This window comes from Phoca vitulina, unplaced genomic scaffold (genome assembly GCF_004348235.1).
Source record: "Phoca vitulina isolate PV1807 unplaced genomic scaffold, GSC_HSeal_1.0 scaffold4, whole genome shotgun sequence".
In the NCBI taxonomy this organism is placed as follows: Eukaryota; Metazoa; Chordata; class Mammalia; order Carnivora; family Phocidae; genus Phoca; species Phoca vitulina.
Genome location: NW_022589707.1, coordinates 25,700,656 through 25,724,238, shown reverse-complemented (window position 1 = coordinate 25,724,238; position 23,583 = coordinate 25,700,656). Strand labels below are relative to the sequence as shown.

General features: G+C 40.2%; 1 protein-coding gene across 8 annotated transcripts in view; it reads left to right on the top strand.

The window, feature by feature from the left end:
• Positions 1-23,583, top strand: part of ST7 (suppression of tumorigenicity 7) — a 235,422-nt gene that overhangs the window by 107,121 nt on the left and 104,718 nt on the right. For all 8 annotated transcript variants that reach the window (XM_032401717.1, XM_032401715.1, XM_032401720.1 and 5 more), the window contains exons 2-3: positions 11,092-11,174; positions 22,955-23,114. In XM_032401717.1, coding sequence (XP_032257608.1) covers positions 11,092-11,174; positions 22,955-23,114 — 243 coding nt within the window. The remainder of the gene's footprint in view (positions 1-11,091; positions 11,175-22,954; positions 23,115-23,583) is intronic.

Genomic DNA, 23,583 nt, shown 5'->3' with positions numbered 1-23,583 from the left:
CCCTTAACAATGATGTTGGACATTTTACAGATAATGATCTAAATGATATTGAAAGTGGCATTTTTGCAAATCACGTGCTTACTGAATAGTCATGTTAAGTATTTCTTTATGCTTTGGTCTTTACGTCTGTCAGTTAGCATTATTTTATCTTAGCAAATTATTCCCAAGAGAAACTTAGCCTTTGCGTGTTATCATTAGAAGTGCTGTGTGTGCTAGTTTTTTTTTTTTTTTTTTTCTTTTGGCAGTGCTGGGTTGGGGGTTGTGGTGGTATTTTTTAAAAAAATTCTCTGTGGTATTTTTTAGAATGTTTTGGAAAAACAACTTTGAAAATCCACTTTTTTCTTTTAAAATGGGTTTGTTTCTTTTAAAATAGTAACATGGTGCTTGGCCTTTCAGTGGTGGTACGGTTTGTAATACAGCTAGTCAGGGGTGCCTTCTGAGTTTGTGGCACAGGATTTCTTGGTGTGAGGTTGACTGACTCAGGTCAGGTCAGACCCAGGACTGTGGCCTCATTAACCTTGGATTTTAACCAACTACTGATCCACCTGGAGGTGAACTGCCTGGGCTCTAAGGATCTGTGCATTAGACAGTTGCTAATTAAAAACATGCCCCTCCCTCCCTCCCTCCCTCCCTTCCTTCCTTCCTCCCTCCCTTCCTCCCTCCCTCCCCTCCTTCCCTCTCTCTCTCTCTTCTTTCTTTTTCTTCCTTCCTCCCTCCCTCCCTCCCTTCCTCCCTTCCTCCCCCTTCCTTCCTTCCTTCCTTTCCTTTCCTTTTCTTTCTTTCTTTCTTTCTTTCTTTCTTTCTTTCTTTCTTTCTTTCTTTCTTTCTTTCTTTTGCATTACAGATGAATGGGTCATTCACAATGAGATATGACAATGTCTGAAAACTATTCAAGATAGTAAGAATAGATTCAAAAGGGAGAGAGAGGCCATTTTTAGGGATTGGGAGCATTTGTATTAGGGATGACAAAGGGCTTCTGGAATTTAGATGCATCTTTTAATACATTTTAAGAAAAACTAGCTTACTGAAATTTGAAAATACCGGTGCTCCAGTTTCCGTTTACTGTCACCCTATAGACCTTACTTAGAGCTAGATGCATTTATGATTTGCCACTTATAATTTGCTGCCAGCCCTGGATGTGGGGAGATCATTTTAGGTGCCCTCTGGAATATTAACCACTCATTTGATGCAAATGCAAAGCCAAATCGAGTTACTGGAATTGAAAATAATGAAGCCAGCCTTTGAACAACCGGGCAGTTGGAACAGCTGAATCCTTAAAATATTGGTCTGTCTAGTGGTGTCCCCTGAGGCTTCTTATCTCTTGGTTAGGCATGTCACCCGGAGAGAGACAGCCATAACACAGCTTCCAGAAAACGTCTGTTGTAGGGCAGCTTGTCACTCGTAAGAGAAGTAAATTAGTCACTGAACTTTTAGAGAACGTAATGAAAACAAAAACCTAACTTAGAATCAGATTTGAATTTTACTACCCCATGGCTTATAGTTGCTTCTTTGGCCCAAACTAATGTCTTCCTTTAAGGCAAACTCTTCAGCTATAAGTTAGCAGAGGGTTTCAGAACAAAGCAAGTAAACTAATAGAAAGTGCAAAAATCAGAATCAATAGAGTAGAAAATAGATTTATTTTTGTTTTGTCATTTAATCTCAACTGATAAAACAGAAATACACATATATGTAAGGTTCAAGTTTCTGTCACTTAAAGTGCTTCACTCTAATTATTCTTTAAGATCTACATAAAAAGAAGAATCTCAGAGAAAGTAAACACATTTCCAGTGATTAATCCTATGTCTTTAAAAGTTTGGTATAAGAGTGAGTCATTATTGGATTTCTCAGGGTGGATCTTGTTGCAGTGGAATAAAGGTTTAAATTTTATTCCTAATTCATTACTAGTTCATGCGGTGCCATTTATATTTTCTTTTAACTTCAGTCCCACTTAATGATAAATTCTGTTCTTCTCCTTCCTGCCAGACTTCCTGTAGAAGTAGCTTATGCTTGCTGCCATAATTCCTTACCACTTACTGTCTGGAATCACTTGCAACTTGACTTTGGCCCCACTTTGCCAACGGTTCTCCAGACTCTCACCCTTTATGTCACATTGTTAAGAGCCACATAGTGTTGAATTTACCTCTGCAAATCTGATATGCCCAACCTCCCACCCTCGAGGTATTACAGGAGCTTCCCTCTGAGGTAACTCTCAGAGCTGTATGTTTCCCACACCATTTCACTACTACTAGACATGTGTCTTACTCACATTGCTGTTCAGTGAGTATTTTCTAACTGTCTCTATAGAAAGTGTGATTTTCTCGACCTGGCATTTGAGCCAGCTTAATCTCCCACTGCTGCTCCTCATCCTACCTACAGTACTCCAGTCCAGTTCTTTTGTGTATGCGCTGGTATCTATGTGGCATCCGTACCCTCTCTTCACTTCTCTCCAATCTAATGATAAAAGCTTATCCTTCTTTCAGAGCCCTTAAGGGCTACTGAAGTTTGTATGTGACCAGGCTTTGGACATTCCTTCATGGCTTGACAGAAGCAAGGGACAAGGAGCCATGAAGACTGAACACTCTGATAGTTTCCCAGATCACAGTTGAGAGAAGAAAGAAGGAATGTGCTTGCTCTACTCCTCAGTGGAGCCAGATGCCCAGTAAAGCAGAAATAGTATACCTGTAAAGTTGCCAAGGCAACATCCAGGGTAGAGAGAAGAGTAGACAGAATGATTTATGAGGATTTCTTGCCATTGGAATGGGTCTAAAATTATACTTCCATGTCTTCCTCACCAGGATAAATTCCACAGGATTTATCAAGGGAATTGTAATGCATAAAAGCTTGAGATGCTATCAGAGCTCAAGGAGACTGGGGTGAAGGGCAAGGAGAGGAGCAGCAAAAGCAACAAATGAGAAAAAGTGCTTCAGTATGTTTTTAATCTTCTCTTGAACTGACGCTGTGCCCAGATGTAAAACTGATTTTTTGGGAACATGCAAATGTTGTATATTTAAAATGTGCCTAAAAAAAAGCAAGTCCATTTACTGGAGTAAAATGGAGATGCTTGATTTCCATATTAAAAAATTACTCTGGGCTTCTACTTTAATATTAGTTGATTTACAAAGACAATTATGGATCAGCATGTGGAATGACATGTTGTCATGGCAACAGAGGTTGAAGTTGCATTTTATTTATGAACAGTGGGAAAAGAAACTCTGGGGCAGATAGAATTGGCATATCTTAACACCCTTTCTGGGCATACTGCAGTTAGCCACAGTTATCAGATATCCACACTGATTTTCACTTTCATGAATTATACATGATTGCCTCAATTTTATATTGCTGCATAACAAATTACCACAAATATAGCAGCTTAAAACAACACACATTTATTATCTCATGGTTTCCATGGGTCAGGAATTACAGGTACAGCTTAGCTGGGACTTTTGCTCTGGGTCTTACAAGGCCATAATCAAGGTGTCAGTTAGGCTGTGATCTTACCTGCAAGCTCAGCTGAGGAAGAATCTGCTTCCAAGTTAACTCAGACTGTTGGCAGAAACCATTGTTGTTGAACTGAGGGCTTCAGTTTCATAGTGGCTGCTGGCCTCAGTCCCTAGAGGCTGCTTATAATCCATTGCCACATAGCCCTCTCAACATGGTCACTCTCTTCATTACTAGCAAGGAGAATCTCCAGCATGTCTGCTACTGAGAGAGTATCTTACATATCTGTTTGCTAGAAGCAAGTCACATGTCCCACCCACATTCAGGGGGAGAGAGTTACATAAAGATATGAACACCAGGAGGCAGGGATCATTATGGGTCACTTGAGAGTTTATCCATCATAGTGTCACTGTGAGAAAAGAGCAAGTTTTTTTCATTTTAAAAGCTGTGCCATCTGGAAATCTGTTCAAAATTAGCATATGTGTAAGTTAAAATATTAAAGCTTATATTTTTCATTTTCTTGTCCTTTGGTAAATGAGGAAGAGAAGTGAAGTTGCAACTCTAGTTAATGGAATCTGACGGGAGGGAAGAGGTTAGCACGGTTGAAAGAACAATAAAATGAAAGAAGAGAATATTCCCTATTCTCACATAGAAAAATGCAAGTGATGGATTAAATTGTTCCTGTGTGTTCCCTAACCCACTTTGGAGGTCTGAGAAAACAGTTTGATAGAAGGTTCCTACAAGACTAGCATGTGCCTTAATGCACCTTATGTAGACATGGGACTCTGTGTACTTTCTGTAATTAAATCAGAAATGTTGCTTTGCATGAAATGGATAATTTTCTAGTCCATCTTGATATTGCTGTCTCAGGGCTTGGAAGGTCCTGTGGCCTTAATTATTTGTTCTTTGTATTTAAAACATTTGCAAACCCTCATGCTTAGGTTATAGTTTAGGCTTTAATACAGTGTGTGTCCTAAGCCGCACAGGGACTTGAAGAAAACTAAGGAACAGGATTGTAGGTTTCCACGTGGCCTGTGGCTGAATTGATTGTTCCCACAGCATCTAGTAAGGTAGAGATCAGAGATTTAGAATCGTGTGGTTGAGTTAGGGGATTCAATAATTTCTTTGTCTTCTAAAATGGCTGCTTTCAAACTCACCCTCCAGTTTATTACCACCTCTAGCAACTAGAATTCAGTTAAAAGGACCCTTTTACTTCCTGGTGCTTCATTTATTTTGTAGGGCACAGGACAAATCGCAGTGCAGGTGATTTATTTCTTGGGCTGTGGTCTGTACCCAGTGGTTGGCCCACAGAAGCGGGTGCTCAGTAAATGCCGGTATACTGCAGCCGCTACTACTATTAATATTAACTCAGTCAGCTGAGTTTCTTCTGTTTTTTACAACTGGACCAGTATGAGATGTCACATCACAAAAGGAAGAATAACATAGGGCACTTGGGGGGCTCAGTGGGTTAAACATCTGCCTTTGGCTCAGGTCATGACCCCAGGATCCTGGGATCGAGTCCCGCATCCGGCTCCCTGCTCCTCAGAGAGTCTGCTTCTCCCTCTCCCACTCCCCCCACTCATTCTCTCTCTCTCTCTCAAATAAATAAATAAAATCTTTAAAAAATGAAGAGTAACAAACATAAATAATGACAACGATATACATATTATTTACTGAGGTTTGCTGTGGTAGGCACTTTATTTATACTAAGGTATATAGTCCTCACAGCAGCCCTGTAACAAGATAGATGTTATTCTTATTTTAGGGACAGTGAAACAGCCTCAAAAGTACAGATTTGGGCCTGTGTTGAGATAAATGTTACTTTATTTACTAAGAAAAGTAAGTAAACCAGAGTCCCTTATTCCTTAAGTGTTTTTTAGCTAGGCTGCATTGTACATCTGCTCATTGCATGTGGTTGTTAGTGAGAAGTCCTCTGTAGGTAATCTTGGAGACCAAACAGCAGGGAACACACTTAAGTTTTAGAAATCCAATTTGGACCCATTCGAATTTGTCTCATCTGAGAAGAGCCATTTGCTGTTAGTCAGCATTCCATGTATTTGTATGGCAGGCACTTTAGAAAGTAGCTTCACATCTTTAGTACGAATCCCCACCAGTGCCTCAACACGCACAAGTAAGTCTGTGGCACTTGTACTGCCTTTCCCTTGCCCTCCGTGTCCGCGTACCTTCAGGCCCCTGAGCTGCGGTACTCTGCGTGGAATGCTCTGCAGCTCTACCTCTCACGGTCCCTTCACCCCTGCAGCTGCAGGCAACATCTGGACAACTCCTGATTCCTCTTACAGGTCTCAGACAGGATACTTTTTCTTGGCAGAAATGTTTCTTGATGTCCTAATCCCTTTGGGTACCCTGTGCTTTTATAATTCCCTGACGTGTCCTCTTCGATATTTGCTTCTCCATTTCCTTGCCTCTCTCACCCATTGGATTGTGAGCCCGTCGGCGGCAGGACCAGTGCTTCCCGCATCTGGCCCAGGGTGGGCCCCCAGGGAGTCTGTGCTGGAGTATTGAGGGAACGCGCATTTCATCTGCGCCTCACAGCAGCCCTGGGAGGGGGTGGGGCTTTCCCAGGGCCTCCACATCACAGCTGATGTCACAAGTTACAGCCCGAGGCTCCTCACCCTGGTCTCTCTCCCAGGGATAATGCTGTTTCCTAAAATCTCTTCAGTTTTTGTTTTGTTTTTTTTTTTCCGCCCAGCCTAAATAAACTTAGTTTCTTTAACTTTTCTTCTTAGGGACTTTATTTCTAACATTTTCAATGGTGGATAATTGTTATTTTATAACTTTTTAAAGTTTTTCTATTTCACATGTCATATTTTAGAAAGACATTAAAAGGGACACAGGACAATAACTTCGGGTGTTGTAGACTTTACCACACTGCTTATTCAGTTCCTTCTAGTCAGGACCTCCCAGTCTTCGATGCTGCCTCGGCCTTTTCATTCCAGGGCTTCTCTGTGTGAGGTAGGATATGTCGAGGAGACAAACACAGGGTTGTGTGTTCGCCCTGTTTTGCAGAGGTCTTTTCCAGGAGTGTGGTTTGGAGATTGCTTGTGCTCTAAAGAATATGAAAGAAGGCTGGTATTGTCTTGAGAGACAGAAATGTGGCTGGCTCCTCACAGACACAGCCTCACAGGGCCATTCCTCATGAGCCCTGCTCACACAAGTGATCCCTTGCTTCCCATAGCAGACCTGTTATCTCCTCTCTTCTGTGATCTAGAGAGGTCATTTAATTTTCTTTAAAAAACTTTTTTTTTTTTTTTATTAAGTAATCTCTACTCCCAACATGGGGCTCAAACTCAACCCCGAAATCAAGAGTCACATGCTCTACTGACTGAGCCAGCCAGGCACCCTTAGGTCATTTAATTTTCAATCCATGTTCCTATCCCTCCTGCCTAGTTTCTTCTCAGGACCATGCTTTATTCCTTCCCATTTGCTCATTAGTTAAATGAGGAGACTGTACTAAGTTGAAGTTGCGCATCATCAGAATGCTCCGTGATTCAGTCCCCAAGGCTGCCCTTCACTACCCCGGTGTTCTTGGAGCAGTGACCAGTTAGGAGTGCCCTGCTGGAGCAGACGAAAAGGCTTCTGATTTATTAATTTTTATCTATAGGTTGAAAGAGGACATTATTGAAATTTTATGAATTTATTCCTCACAAAGCTAGATTAGTCTTTGTTTTTGAATTTGTTTTGCCTAGCCCTAACAGGTACGGAGGAACCAGTTGAATAGGCCTATAGCGGGAAAATCCTGTTTCAAAGCATATACCCCACAGTTTTCTGCTGCAGTTTTTAGATACTTTATCAGGCCCTCATATGTTTTAACAAATAATTGCTAGTGGCCCTCATTGCTGATGAAACTAGGCAAGGTATTTCTTGTTTTTTTTTTTTTTTTTTTAAAGATTTTATTTATTTATTTGAGAGAGAGAGAATGAGAGACAGAGAGCACGAGCGGGAAGAGGGTCAGAGGGAGAAGCAGAACCCCTGCTGAGCAGGGAGCCTGATGCGGGACTCGATCCCGGGACTCCAGGATCATGACCTGAGCTGAAGGCAGTCGCTTAACCAACTGAGCCACCCAGGCACCCAAGGTATTTCTTGTTTTAAGGCAGTCTGGTCTGCAGCGTGCAACCCTCCTGATTTAATGAGGGAATCTTCAATTAGATTCTCCCTTCTTTCTGGGTGCCTACCTGCCTTTCCCCGCCCCAGGGCTGCACACGCCAATGATAAGATCACAGGGAACTTATCTTTAAAGGTCAGAGGTAAAAATAAGTACAGTATTAAAAACATCCAGTCTTTTAGTATGATTATTTAGAGTTCTTCTCCTTTTGAAATGAAAGGCTTTCCATTTGCTATTTTGTTTTTTCTTGCTTGTCAGCAATATCTGCATGCACCCTGTGATGTCATGAACCTGAACTTTGGGGGCAGGACTGCTGGCGTTCAGGTCTTTGCCCTCCTCTAGCTGTGAAATACCATGAATAATAATATTGACCTCATGGAACTGAAGTGAGAATTAAACTCTCTAATATGTGAAAGTGCTTTGTTATTAACTTTAAATACATAGATAGATGGAAATGGCAAGTATTAAGTGTTGATATTTATGCCCAGAATTGCCAAATGCCATGTCTTAGTGATTTCAGCCAGGATATTCAGGAAGACCATAAGGTTAATAGATTATTAAAGGACTACCTCCCACCCTCTGAAGTGTTTCTGTTTCTGCTACTGTCATTCTCTATGTGTGTCTCTATTTCTTTTAATGACTTTACATGATCTCTCAACTCTAGTAGCTTTCTACAACTGGATATAACAGAGAAGAATCTTTTAATTATTAATTACCGCTGCTATGTAATCTTAAGTAAGTAAAACCAAATGGGAACACTGTATAGTTTTATCTCTTTAGATAACTCACATAATTTTCTTTTTCTTTTCTTTTTAAAAATTTTATTTACTTATTCGACAGAGAGAGAGAGCATAAGCAGGGGGAGCAGTAGAGGGAGAGGAAGAAGCAGGCTTCCTGCTGAGCAAGGAGCCTGACGTGGGGCTCCATCCCAGGACCCTGAGATCATGACCTGAGCCGAAGGCAGACGCTTAGCCATCTGAGCCACCCAGGCGCCCTAATTTTCTTTTTCATTGATCAATTAATTCTTGAGTTAATGATTTTCAGTAGATCTTTTCCCTCCATTGATTTGTACTTTTGTTGCTGGGTAGTTATAGCAGGGCTACTAAAGGACTTTTCTAATTCAGGCACATCTTTTCCTCTTTCTTTTAGAAATGGATTTCGTAGAATTTTATACTCACTTTGTCCCCAGAAACCTATTGAAAAGTATATGATACATATATGAGAGTTCGTAACTATAAAATGAAGCAAATACTCTGTTAGGATGACCTTTTAAAAAAATAATGGGGAATGTGGGGTCATTTATAGTGTGAGGATGGGAATTTGGAGAATTTTAGGCACTTCAGAATCAGACTGGCATTTACAAGCTCTAGGTTTGTTTGTTTAATTTTCTCCTTTTAAAAAAATCTTCCTTTTTCCACCAACTTGCTTGGGAAATGACAAATCACCACCACTTCGGGTTTTTAATGGCCAAGCAAACCCAGCCTTAACTCAGCTGTACCTCTACAGGCTTGGCCGGTTGCATCTTCTGTGCCTTTATCTCCCCAAAAGAGTGACTGTCAACTGAGCACATTGTGTTAGTTCAGACTCTTGAGATTACAAGTGATAGCCCGCAAGTCAAACAAACTCAGTTAAGAGTGGGTGCAGGGGAGGGATGGCCGATAGCCAGGAAGGATGGAATCCGTGCGCCCTTCTACATCTGTATCTCTGCAAAAGGTCCACAGCTCAAGCTGCTTCCCTCCTCAGCCTCTACAAATGTTTGGAAAGGCTGTGATCTTTTCTTAGCACCTCAAAGCAGCCCCCTTATTCTGCTGACCTTGCCCTTCTGTCTGTCCCTCCTCCTGCCTGCGCTGGTCTAGTTAACTCCTACTTATTCTCCTGGACATCTTCTCCAGCCTTCAGCCCGAGGTGCATCCCTTTTGTGTGTGTGTGTGTGTGTGTGTGTGTGTGTATGTGTGTGTGTTTAATTTAAATTCAATTAGCCAACCTATAGTACATCACTAGTTTCAGATGTAGCGTTCAACACCTTTAATGTGTTTTTATAACATCCTATGCTCAGGACTTGTTTATGCACTTATCAAACTTTATGGTAATTACTTATTCATTTCCCAATTAGACTGTAGCCTTCTAGATGGTGGGAACTGTGTCTGATTCATGCTTCCATTCCTTGTCCATGGTCTCATTCATAAACAGAGAGAAGTATTTGTTGAATTAGTGAACATGGGATCTGTGGTCATGTTGGTGACTTGGCTTTCTAGGCCGAGCTCAGGACAAATGCCAAAGCCTTTTCCCCTAATAATGTCAAAGCCCTACTTCTAACATCCTTCATTCTAAAACCAGACAATGTGATACCCTTCCACAAACGGACTCAGTAAAGAAATATGAATATGCATGCAGAAAGCTCTTTAGGTCAGTTGTTGTTTTGGTAATAGTAAAAGTTTCATGCAATACTAGATACAAATGATAATGACTTAACATATATTTATAGAATATGGAAGTGAACCTTACTTAATGGATAGCCAGATCAACTGTATAGTTGATATGAACAGAGTGGCAGAAATTGGTCAGAAAAGTTCTTGACTGCATATTCCTTTTTAGTGGTTTATTTTTTATCTTTTTTTCATTGACTCCAGTTATTTTAATGAGCAGTCTAACAGCCTTTTAAGTAAGGTGAAAAAACTTTTACTAATGCATGCTAACTTTGTCAATTTGTCCTTCCTTCTTAGGAGTAATAATAGTATTAAAATCTTTAATAACTGCCAAAAATATACAGTTGACCCTTGAACAACATGAGATTGAACCTCCTGGGTCCACTTACACATGGTTTTTTTCCAATAAATACCGTATAGTCTTGAAAATGTATTTTCTTTTCCTTATGGTTTTCTTAACATTTTCTTTTCTCTACCTTATTTTAGTGTAAGAATACAGTATTTAATGCAAATAACATGCAAAATACATGTTAGTTGACTTTATGTTATTGGTAAGGCTTCGGGTGATAGTCGACTATTAGTAAAGTTTTGGGAGGGAGTCAAAAGTTATGTGCTGATTTTGACTGTGTGGAGGTTTGGTGCCTCTAATACCCACACATTCAAGGATCAACTGTAGTTATTTTCCGTTTGTTCTAAGGTGGAAGTATTCCTTGTTGGTTCATCAAGAACTCTAATGTGTGGTTCTGACAAAATATATAAGATCTTCTCTTTCTGACTGACAGTTTAGTAATAGTTTTGATTAGATTCCTCAGTGGTTATGAATCCATGAAGACCATTCACAACAATAGTTTTGGGAGGCAGAAACTTTTAAAAAAGCTGCTTTTTTCTCTTTTTTTGTGGCTATTTTCTTTCAGGATATAGTGCTTGACATCTAGCATTCTGAGCCTTTGTGATGCTGAACGATTTTAATGGGACTTTGTTATGGTTCTAAGAATTTTTGTCATCGGAAACAAATGATTTCACCAGAGAGAAAAATAGGGAACACTCTGTTTTATTGACATACTTACGCATTCTTTATTCTTCTCCTTCTCTCTTTTTTTTCAGTGAGCATGTTTTTGAACACATTAACACCGAAGTTCTACGTGGCCCTGACAGGCACTTCCTCACTAATATCAGGGCTCATTTTGGTAAGTGGTAGAATCCTTCCTATTTAAAAGTATGCTGATTACTAATATGTTAGTATATGTACAGGAAATAATTCTGGAAGAATATATACCGGCAGCTTATGGTGATTTATCTTGCATGTGTGTATATATTGGGTAGCTGGACTTACAGAGCCTTCCACTGCCCAGGTTATATACTTCTAAAATATTTGAAAAAAATTTAAATAGTCATATATTACTTTTGTTGAATGGGAAAAACAAAATATAAATAAAATGGAAAATAAAGACAATTCTATGTCAAATTTTAGTGTCTGAGATACTATAAAATACATGTGATTCAGTTCAACTAAAAATGTTTTTCTTCATTCTTTTTAAAATGGATTATCGGCCATAATCAAGATAAGTAGAAATATAGCCCAGTTTCTTTATTTTTTAATTAATTAATTAGATTCTATTTAAATTCAAGTTAGTTAACATATAGTATATTATTAGTTTCAGGGGCAGAATTTAGTGATTCAGCAGTTGCATATAATACCCAGTGCTCATTAAATCAAGTGCCCTCCTTAATGCCCATCACCCAATTACCTCATCCCCCCCACCTCCCATCTAGCAACCCTCAGTTGGTTTTCTATAGTTAAGAGTCTCTTATGGTTTGCCTGTCTCTGTTTTTGTCTTATTTTATTTTTCCTTCCCTTCCCCTATGTTCATCAGTTTTGTTCCTTAAATTCCACATGAGTGAAATCATGGGGTATTTGTCTTTCTCTGACTGACTTACTTTGCTTAGCATAATACACTCTAGTTCCACCCCACATCATTGAAAATGGGAAGATTTCATTCTTTTTGTTGGTTGAGTACTATTCCGTTGTACATATGAACCACATCTTCTTTATCCATTCGTCCGTTGATGGACATCTAGGCTCTTTCCATAGTTTGGCTATTGTTGATAACGCTGCTATAAACATTGGGGTGCATGTGCCCCTTCGAATCTGTATTTCTGTATCTTTGGGTAAGTACCTAGTAGTGCACTTGCTGGGTCATAGGGTAGTTCTATTTTTAACTTTTTGAGGAACTTCCATACTGTTTTCCAGAGTGGCTGTACCAGTTGGCATTCCCACCAACAGTGTAAGAGGGTTCCCTTTTTTTCACATCCTTGCCAACATTTGTTGTTTACTGAGTTGTTAATTTTAGCCATTCTGACTGGTTTTAGGTGGTATCTCATTGTGGTTAGCCCAGTTTCTTTAAATGTATGAGGTGGAGATGGCAGTTCTAAGCTTTTCTTCCCTTTATCTTCTTTTCTTTTAAAATCTACATTTCCCTGTTTCTTTTCTTTAATTTCTTTTTTTTAAAGATTTTATTTATTTATTTGACAGAGAGAGAGAGCACAAGCAGGGGGAGTGGCAGAGGGCGAGAGAGAAGCAGGCTCCTGACTGAGCTGGGAGCCCAATGTGGGGCTCGATCCCAGGACCCTGATATCATGACCTGAGCTGAAGGCAGAAGCTTAACCAAGTGAGCCACCCAGGCGCTCCCATTTCCCTATTTCTTTGTTTCAAAAATTCCAAGTAGGCAAAAGCAATGATAATCATCTCTATGGCTCCATTAGTTTATGCTCTAAATAATTACAAGTGAGTTAAATTTTAACACCCGAAGTAGGTTTTTTGTTTTTTTTTTTTTAATTTAAGTGACCTTACATAGGGCCATCTAATTTACTGTAATCATGCTAATATAATTAAATGGCCTTTAAGGAGAAAGAAGTTTTAGAATGTTTTGTTTTTGTTTTTTTTGTCTACACATAATGCTGTGATTACTAATTACTAATTTTTATAGAGATAAGAATAAGAAAGATATTACAGAGTTGATGTTAAGAGAAGAGCACTAGAAAAACACAAGTTTTAGGGGAGAAGGGCACAAAAACATGGAACAAATACATATACGAACCTAGAGCAATGGAGGGTAGAACAATGTATACAGGGCAGAAACCTGCAAACAGCTTAAAGGAATGGTGGTGGCTTGGGGAGCAATTTTTTTTTTTTTCTGTGGTCAAAGCATATTCAGGTTAATCTTGCTCTGTGTATCACATGGGTTGCTGAACTCAAGGGAGATGTTTGAAGTTGATATTACTGGGCCAGGAATGTGAAGAACATCAGCAAGAACCACTCCAAGATGGTTATATAAATGGAAATCTGATAGAAAGCCCAGTACTGAGCAGAGACCAAGCCAAGGTGAAAGGAAGCGTATTAAAACTTCTCCTTGGGGCGCCTGGGTGGCTCAGTCGTTAAGTGTCTGCCTTCGGTTCAGGTCATGATCCCAGGGTCCTGGGATTGAGCCCTGCGTTGGGCTCCCTGCTCAGCAGGGAGTCTGCTTCTCCCTCCCCCACTCCCCCTGCTTGTGTTCCTTCTCTCGCTGTCTCTCTGTCAAATAAATAAATAAAATCTTAAAAAAAATAAATAAATAAAACTTCTCCTTGACAGGGGTTGAAATAAGGTATGTATAGTAATTTGTACACTATTGCCTCTTAAATGCAGATCTGCACACCCATCAGTGTCTCTAAGTCTTCTCTGTTCTGTGGGGACATGTGAAAAATAGGGATACTGGAAAGAGTTGTTCACAAAGCTATAAGGTGATTTGCTTTAGCTCATGTTAGTTTGTGGCAAAGCCAGGCCTAGAACCTGTGTCCTCAGGTTCCCACCTGATCTTCTTGATGGACTGAAGAAACTTCAAACTTAGAAAATGCTTTCAAATGCTTGATAAATGATTAATAAATATGTGCTGAACATGGCAGCCTTTTAGCATGTATATTTTTGGGGGGAGAGGAGAAGGTATTCCAAGTCCCCATCTAATAATTATTTACATTTAAAATAATATTTTAATATTTTCTTTCTAAAATATCTTTGAAATATTTTTTGATTAGACAAACCAAAAAAAGTGAACTTTTAGGTACAATTTGAATAGCAGTTTCATGCTAAAATCAATAATTCACTCTGATGCAGAAAGTAGCTTTTTGTTTGTGTATTCTCCTCTCAGGGCTGTTGACTTAAGAACGTTCACCCACTTCGTGGTGCTTACTGTATGCCAGGCACTGATCTAAGCAGTTCACGTGCGAATTCATTTACTCCTCACAACAGTAGGAGGAGGTAATTGCCAGCCTTGTTTCCATTTTACTAATGCATAGGCTGAATAGGGAGCACAGGCGAGGAAGTAACCTGCCTGAGATCATCTTGCTGGCAAATAGTGAAAAGCAGGATTTCAGCCCAGGCAGGCTGTCACTCATTTCACCACCTTCTGGTTCAGTTCTCAGCTGTTTTCCTAGCTTGCTGAACAAATGGCAGGCTGGATTTTATCTTGGTGTGTGGGTTCGCTAGGCTATAAATTGATTTCCAGAGTGTGGGTGATTTCCTTTTGCTTGGTAAGCTAGGTCCAGCAGTCATTTTACCTGCTAAGTCAGGGAGGTGAAGTCCCATCCGCTTACTTTTCGTGTTCTCCAAATGAAGAGATTTTGGTAGAGTGGGACCCCCTGTGCCGGACCCCCTCTCCCTGTGTGCGGAGGGCAGCTGCTGAAACCTGACGGGCACTGCAGCGCGTCTCAGGCGGCAGCTATCCTGCAGCCTTCTCGGGAGGCACAGGATGTGCCTGCTGTGGAACTTGGAGCATTGGAAAACCTCTGATGTTTGAAGATTTTGAAAGGCCTTTCTCAAAAATGCTTGGTCTGTACTGAGGGCGAAATCACTAGATGTGGGAATAGTTCTTGATAGCTTTAGGCTCCTGCTTTAGAGATTATGGGCGTTGGTGTTGTCCTGCCTTTGGGGACTTAGCTTTGCTAGCCCTTGAAATGTACCCAGGGTTGAGGTTTCTATTTAGCCACTGTTCTTTTTGGCCCAGAGCATTCATGGAGAGGCAGCATTGAGGTAAAGGATCAGGTGCTTAGCGGTTTGTTTCCTGGCACAGAGAGACAATTACCTAACTACTCTCCCCTGAGCAATGGAAGGGGAGCCAGACAGTGAATGCTGAAAGTACAGGGATGCCCCTGGGGACATGGTTGTTTGGGGACCTCAGGATTCTTATGCTGGAGACTGATTGTCATGCAGTGTGATGTCTTAGGGGAAGGGGGGTAAATAAAAACAAAAACACCCTGAAAAAGTCATCTAACTGAACAAATATACATAAAAATAAAATGTGTTTGGCAATGCTACTGTCTTTTATACCAATGTGTTTAAAAATAAATGAGGACTAATCCTAATCAGTGTGTATTTTACTAGATACTACTGCTAGTTCTTAATTTTGCAGGTTGAAACCAGCAAAGAGTTTGGACATACCACCTACCTTTCACTCTTCCCTTTTGGTCCTGTGCCCACATACCCATCTGGCCAGCTCTCTCCCTTGCTTAACTCCAAGCGGCCCCTCTGCCCTCTTGGCACAAGCCTCCCGATCTCAGTCCAGTTCCAGCCCCAGGAACTGCACCTGTCATCACAGTCCAAACCCACCAATTTAGTCTTTTAGTTGCTCTAGCAAGGACATGCCCAGTCTGCTTGAAGTAGCCTCTCAGAATAATGTTAATTTCAATTGAGAAAATTTCTGGGTTTTGTTTTTGTTTTTGAGAGTGATAGGGTGGTTACGTGGAGAAAACGCTCCCCTTAATTTTTTCAAAGTGTTGGTAGAATGGAGAAAATGCTGTATGTTATATTGACATTTATACATAGATCCCCAATAACATGGTTGTAGATATGCTCCTACACCTACATTTTACACACACATTAAATAGAGGCATCTGAGGCATAATTTTAAAAAGTGAGAATCGAGAACTATAAAAGGAGAAAATTAGAATAGTAAATAAAAGACTTAGTTCATAGATTACATGTAAAAAATTATGTTTTTGGGAAAGTGTAGAAGAGATGATAATTAGGAATAAGTTGCATCAAAAGGCCCATTTATTGAGTTCCTACTCTATGTCAGATATTAAGCACTTTGTATATATTACTTCATTTAATTCTCTTTAAAATTATAAGTGGTAGATGTAGCAGTGGCTTTATGCTGCTGAGTATAAACAGACACAAGTGTTAAATAATGTGACCAAAGTTCTATAGTAGACAAATGGTAAGATTTGAATCTGGATCTCTTTGACCATGTCCTCCATCCCTTCCTGTTCAAAAGTAAGGGAGTGGGACTAGAAGATTGTTATGGATCCTTTCAACTTTTCCTTATCCATCTAGAGAACTTGACTTGCACTTGAGATAGCACTTTAATTGACAGACATGTGGATCACCCTAATGCTGGTGCTTCTGGAGGTAAGAGTAAAAAAAGACTGAGGGAAACTTGATTGGAAGGGCTCTTGGGGTGCGGGAAGCTGCATATAAATGTCAGGCTGTGTTGATTTATGAGGCAAGTTATCTCTTGTCTCTAGAATAAAGAAGGAGAGATGCTGTGGGGATCACATGGTAGGGGAGCCTGCAGATAATTGGAGGAAACCGAGGCTCCTTCAGCTTTATCAGATTACAGTTTCTTGGGGTCACTATGAATAATGATTTTCCACAGGAGACCAAAAGTGCCAGGCGAGAGAGTAGACATAGGCCTGTCGGGGTCTGACTGTAGACCGGAGTATTTGAGTGGATCAGATGAATGATTAGATAGGCAGAAGTGAAGAAGGTGAAGAAGAGAATGGCAGATAAAGGGACAAAACTACCCTTTTGTTTATCAGTTTGGATTTGAGCACAATTTGAGAGGCTTGAAAATCATGTATTTACAGGGCTGGGGAAAGGAACCCTCAGAAGCCATCCAGTTTAAACCAATAAAGACTTAAAAACTAGGCGTCCAGAAAGCTTATGACTTAACTCAGGTTACTTTAGTAGGTAAGGGTGGAATGAGGACTGGAATTTAAATTTCCACTGCTTTGCCATAGTATCATTCTGCGTCTCATAAAGGTGTTAAGAAGGTGGGTAGAGTAGTAGCTAACAGTTAATGTTTTCATTTTAACAGATCCACAGAAATGGGTCAGGTAGATAAGAAAGGGGGTAGAGGGAGCATTTTTTCTTTATCCAATTGGCTGTGGATACTTACCATAATTTATGTTTTATTTGTGTCATCATTTATAGTCTTTGTTCTCTGTATAATGGAAGCTTCACAAAGACTGGGACCATATCTGTGTTTTTGTATACAATAATATAATGCCTGGGTAGACTCTTACAAAATATTTGTTGAAAGCACAGAGATCCAGTGAGTGAATGAATTAACTGATTGTGTCAGAATTATCTGGGGAGCTTGTTTAAAGTGATGGATCCGACCACCACTCCTGACCAACTGAATCAGAATCTCTAAGAGAGGGACCACGAGGATAGCTGCCACCACAGCATGAGCTGACAGGGCCTGAGGCACATGGTGCGGGATGGCTTCTCCCCATGTCAGTACTCTTCATGATTTTCCCCCAGGAGAGTGACGCTCCTTTCCAGGCCATACACATTAATGCTACAGTGGAAAATTTCATCCTATGAACATACAGACATGGAGGTGGGGCTGGATCATTGACTGTTGACCTTGAAGAGAACCTCACTTTACTGTCTTCTCTCTTTTCTTAAAACCTTGGTGATATGTGGCCAAGAAAGGGGGTTGAAGGGCATGAACACCTGTTCCTCACACAGCCGCCTCAGTTGTTAAGGGGAACAGTGACTAGGGACTGGCTGAGACCAAGGAAGTGGGAAGCTAAGACCCCTTCCATAACACATCAGTATTCCTAAACAAAACATAACAGGAACCCAAAAGGGAAAAACAGTCATCATGTGGAGCTGGGTGGGGTGTGTGTGTGGGGGGGAACTCTGAAAGAGTCAATGGGTACAGAGACAAGGATGTATTTGAGAATTCTAACAAGAAGTTAAAAAGATTATGGATATTATAAAGTCCACGCCCACTGCCTTGATTTATCTCATTTAAGCCCAGAAGATCCCCTTTTGCCAAAAAACTGTTCACCACCAGATATATTTCTGAAGACTTAGAGCAGGTGTCAATTTTGCAGTCTTTCCATTTGGGAGCAGACTGCGGGAAAGTTTCCTATTTCCTCTTTAATCTCCAGCATCACTGTATCTATTCTCCTGTGATATCATTACCTACTCTAATCCTTAGGAAGCACTTCGCCAATTTCAGGCTGAGACATCATTGTATTTCCTGTGGGTTTCATGGAATTGGTGTGGAATTACTAAGGTGCTGCTGTATGGGAATCTTGAAGCATTTTTAAGTGTGGTATAGGGTATAGGGACGCCCTGATTCACAAGGAGAAGTGTTTTTTATGTAGAACATGCAGTTCAAGAAGAAGAGGGCTTATTGGCTAGGAAGAATCTAGCCGTCTTCAGGGAAGACTCAGCTTTTAGGTTTGCAGGGTAGATGGAAGGGTCTTGTTTGTTTATCCCTTTGCCAGATTTTTGTTCCTTCCCTGTGGGAGAGTTGTATTTTAGGCCAGCTCCAAACCTGGATCTCCACCCCTGGTCCCAGTGCTTTTTGGTCATTCTCTCTGCTTCTGCCAAATCGTATGGAGGAGGTCACAAGGCATTGCTAACGGGGTCCTTGACAAATGGGTCTTTATTTTAAATATAATCTGGGTCTCAAGTATAGTTTTTGGTCCTTCTGTCCTGCGAGGTATAGATCCAAACTACCGCTTCAACTCTCACATTCCCAATTCCATCCCCACTCTCCTTATTCTCAGAAGGCAAGCCTTACCCACATCTCCACTGAGATCAGTGTCACCCACTTTATCCCTTTGTTGCCTTCTTATTGGTGAAACAGCTCATATCACACCCTATTTTCCAAAATAGAATGTTCCCCTCTATTCATTCATCCTTCCTTTTCTTCCTGTCACAGGGCAAGAAATGGTAGGTTACCTTTTGAAGGCAGGGTGGGTGTGCTTTCTGGGCTCTTGGCATCATGCCTCTTGGTCATTTGTACTCTTTTGTATCTTTAATGTCTCTCTTTTCGCTAGATTCTTTACCCTTCCACAAGAACTTTCATTGGTCCTGCTGTTGATTTAGACTATCTTCCATTAAAGCACTGGGCCAGCCCTTGTCATCCATCCATTTAATTCTCCAACCATCCATCCATCCAGTCTTGTAATCATTCATCTGTGTATCCATCCAACATTAACTGAGTGGTTACTGTGACATTATTTTGCATATCAGATAATTGAGCCCCAGAGAATCAGGAGAACCAAAGTCACAAAACTTGACTATCATGAAGTGTATTTGGGTTTTGAATTCAGCTAGATGGGAGGGCTACTGTTGATTTCCTAAATGCCAAGTCGAATCATCTTACTTGATCTGTATAATCTTTGGGGTGAAGCATGAGTTGGAAAAAAAGCACTAGAGGGATTACGCATTTAAGACTATGAAATAGTAAATTTATATTTTAATTCTATGATTGTCAGATTAAAACCTGTTTTATTCCACTGAGGCAAGCCCACTAAGCTACTAGCATGTGCAAGGACTAATTTTAAAATCTAAATTTGTTTATGAGAGCTTTGCTGTTTACATTGTCGGTTATGCACCAGGGAGAAGAATTCAAAGTGACACCAAATATGTGTGTGTTAAATAACACCATCTGCCCACTTGGATCTGTGCAGATATTTAAAAATACTGTGAGGTGCTGGCCCAAAGCCTGTCATGTTTCAGGATAAGGGGCAAATTATTTTGCTAACCCCAAATTAGAAGACTTAGTTTGAGGTTTAAGAAGGCTTCAAGTCCTTTCCTACTTTCTTTTGCTAGTTGCTCCTTCAACACATATTAGAGTCCCCAGTACCCTATGGGGACATTCGTATAGTACAACGAAGGACCATGATAGATAAGAAGCCATCTACTGCTGTGAAAAAGACAGGCCTGAGAAGACCCTTCCCCACCCCCCAAATAGCTGCATGAATAACCCAGTCTTTACTGAGATCTGTTAATCCTGCGTTAGAAATACTGGGTGGAAGGTCTGTCTCCTATTATAATGCAAATACCTCATTAATATGAATCATTTAGAATGAATTATCCAGTCCCACTTGATAGACTACTTCTGGATTGGTTTTGATAGCTGAGAAAGCAAAGGGACAGCGGAGTCATTGGAAGGCACTAGGAAATAAAGATTTGAAAAGGGAAATGATAGGCTACATCTGTCTGTGTTTGAATGCGCAACAGAGTTCCAAAAAGATGTCTTGTTGTAGAGACCTGGTGAGATTAGTGGCACAGAACTGGGGCTTTAGGCTGAGCGGCTACTTAATTTGCTGTGTGATTTTGGTCATTCCTCATTCTTTATTTTTTTTTTAAGATTTTATTTATTTATTTGACAGAGAGAGACACAGCGAGAGAGGGAACACAAGCAGGGGGAGTGGGAGAGGGAGAAGCAGGCTTCCCACTGAGCAGGGAGCCCGATGCAGGGCTTGATCCCAGGACGCTGGGATCATGACCTGAGCTGAAGGCAGACGCTTAACTGAGCCACCCAGGTGCCCCCATTCCTCATTCTTTAAATGGAGATAGTGCATGGTCCTTTAAGGTCCCTTTTAGTACTGACATTCTGTGATTCTTCTGCAGAAACTGAGAAATCTGGAGTTCCAAGATGTGTGTGTGTGTGTGTGTGTGTGTGTGTGTGTGTGTGTTGTGATGGGTATAGGCTACGTCAGGAGCAACCTGTGAGAGGCGCTGTGGTCTGTGGCATGGACTGGTGGTATCAGGGGCCACATGTGCATTATATAACCCTGGAGCACAGCTCTTGACTGGTGTGGAGCACTTCCTGTATGTGACTGTGAGTGAATGAACGAAGGCCTGGCAGGTGCCCAGCAGCATAATATAGAAAGCAGAGCAAAGGCTTAGGGCAACAAAAGCTCTCCGCCACAGTGATTGAGAGCCATTGCCAGTTCTGTGCCCAGTGTTCTTGGGTTTCTTGGAGCCTCCTTCTCTTCTAATAAAGGCGAAGCCACGAATCTCTTAAGGGCTTTGTTGGGTGGGCAGAACTGAATGGTGAGCAGTACCCTTTTTCACAATGATTTCTTGGCTTTCAGCCAACAACTTAGTAACAGACAAGAAGATGCTGTACTAGCCTGAATCATAGACTAGTGAGAGTGGAGTGCATCAGTATGTCAGGTGTCCTGTGCAGGAGAGGTATGTATATCATCCATATAATAAATGGTAGCTCTGCTATTACTTTTGAGAACGAAACATGTAATGGGCATTGAACTGGGGATTTTACATGGGGATTGAAACTAGGTGTTTTACATGGCTGTGAAAATGGAGGACCCTTGAGGATAAAGAATGAATATGATTTTCACTTTAGAATTGAAGAAACTGATGTTCAAATAGGTGAAATAACTTGCCTAAGGTTACAGACTCCTTGGATTCATGGTTTGTAAATTTACCATTCTTGAGCTTTGTTCCTTCAAGCAAGATCTCTTATTCCTAGCATTCCAAATGTTATAGACTAGTTCTGTCCTTTTTTAGCTTTCATATCATATTCTCTTCCCTGTCTGCCCAGTGAAGTTACTTGAATGTCTTAACACATGAAAATTCATATAGTCAGAGGGGTAACTTTTTAGAATTAAGTTAAAGTTGTCATAGAATTGGAAACATTTGGTTTAATTGATGTCTCCTTCTGGTCATTCATAGATGTTCTTTTTGTCTTAAAAAAGGTTTTTTTGTTTGTTTGTTTGCTTGTTTTTTTTTTTTTTTTTTTGTAGAACAGAAGAGAGAGAACATTGATTTTTAAATAATAGCCCAAAGTCCATTCCAGAGTAGGTAATAAAATCTTGTTTTTTGTAAGCATAAAGATAATTAATTTTATGTTAGTTCCACATTCTGTATTATATTATAAAAATAGGGTATAGTTAATCCTATGAGACTCTGGGATATAGTTGATTTTTAAATTTCTTCTGTGTGATGATTTGTGGCTGCTTAAGGAACAAATCCCAAATCAGGCAGGGAGGAGAAGAAAGAATGTGGGGGAGAGCAGCTTTGAACAGTGGTGGGAAAGTGTTTGCTGGAGGGACCCGGAGGGACCAAGGGGCCAGGGAAGCAGGCTTGGGGGAGGTCGCTTGCTTTCCCAGTGCTTAGAAGTCATGATTGCAGCCTAGTTATATGAGTTTTATTGCTTCTTTCCTTTTATTAATGAAAATTATCTCTTTTCTCCTTGGCAATGCATAGTATATAATAATTGGTAAGCTGGTGAACTAGGAAACCTTAATGGTGTTCAACAGATGCTTATGTTTATAAAGCACTTCTTAGCAGGTGGGACATTGCTAAGTCTCTCAGTAGTGGAGTACCATCCATACAAGAAGTGGGCTACCTTTCATTCTTTCTGTAAAACCAGCATTTCTCTAAGGAAATGCTTGTTTTAAAAATAAAAATAAAATTTTGCTATCTTAAAAATTTTATGCAGTATGGCTTTATCAGAATGTAAGGTGCCAAGAATTGGAATATTTCATAAGCCATACTTCTAAAACTTGCTTATTTGTATACATTTCTGGAGTTGTCTTTCAGCCATGGTGATTTTGTTAGAATATTATGTAAATTTGGAGGAAAATAATATTGAGCAGCTCTTAACAGTGTTCTTTTATCCATGATTATAGTTATGGATTTTCTTTGAAAGCTAGTATTAAGTGGAGGGAACTACATTGAGAATTTAAAGTGTCATTGGTATTTTAATTTTATTAAACTCTTTGATTTTTAGAATAAAGCAAAATTTTTGGAGTAAAAATTAAGTATTTAAGGTAGATGTAATTAGTAAATGCAGCATATTTCATGGGCATGTGTACAAAATCATGAACAGTAACAAGGACCATAATTACTCTTTCAATTTTTCTATTCTAGATATTTGAATGGTGGTATTTTCGCAAGTATGGAACATCATTCATTGAACAAGTCTCAGTAAGCCACTTGCGCCCCCTCCTGGGAGGGGTTGACAACAACTCCTCCAACAATTCTAACTCCAGCAATGGGGACTCAGATTCCAACAGGCAGAGTGTCTCAGGTATGGAAAGTCCTTCAGCTTGAACATGATTTACTTATTTTTACTAAGTTATTATGACTATAAGGCAGTAATAATGTTATTTAAATATTAGTCTCCGGAGAAAAATGCAGTTTATTTTCCTAAGGTGTTGACAGCTTCCACCAGGGAAATAGAATATAAGCATCACAAGGAAAGGAAATATTTATTTTGTTTAATTTTACTTTTTCTCCAATTTGGTTTAGCTAAGGATCATTTATATAGGTCAGTATTCCCAGCCTGAGTCTCTGGGCTCCTTGTCCCTAGTTTCTCGAACTTTATTGAATGTGTCCATTCTCTTCCATGCTAACTGCAGAACCTTCTGTCTAACTAGATGTGATCACATCACTCCTTTGCTTACAAGGCTGCCTTGGTTTCCATTCCACTGAAGATAAAGCCCAGATTCCTTAGCATAGCATAAGCTGCTTTCACCTTTCTTGCCAGCTTTGGATTC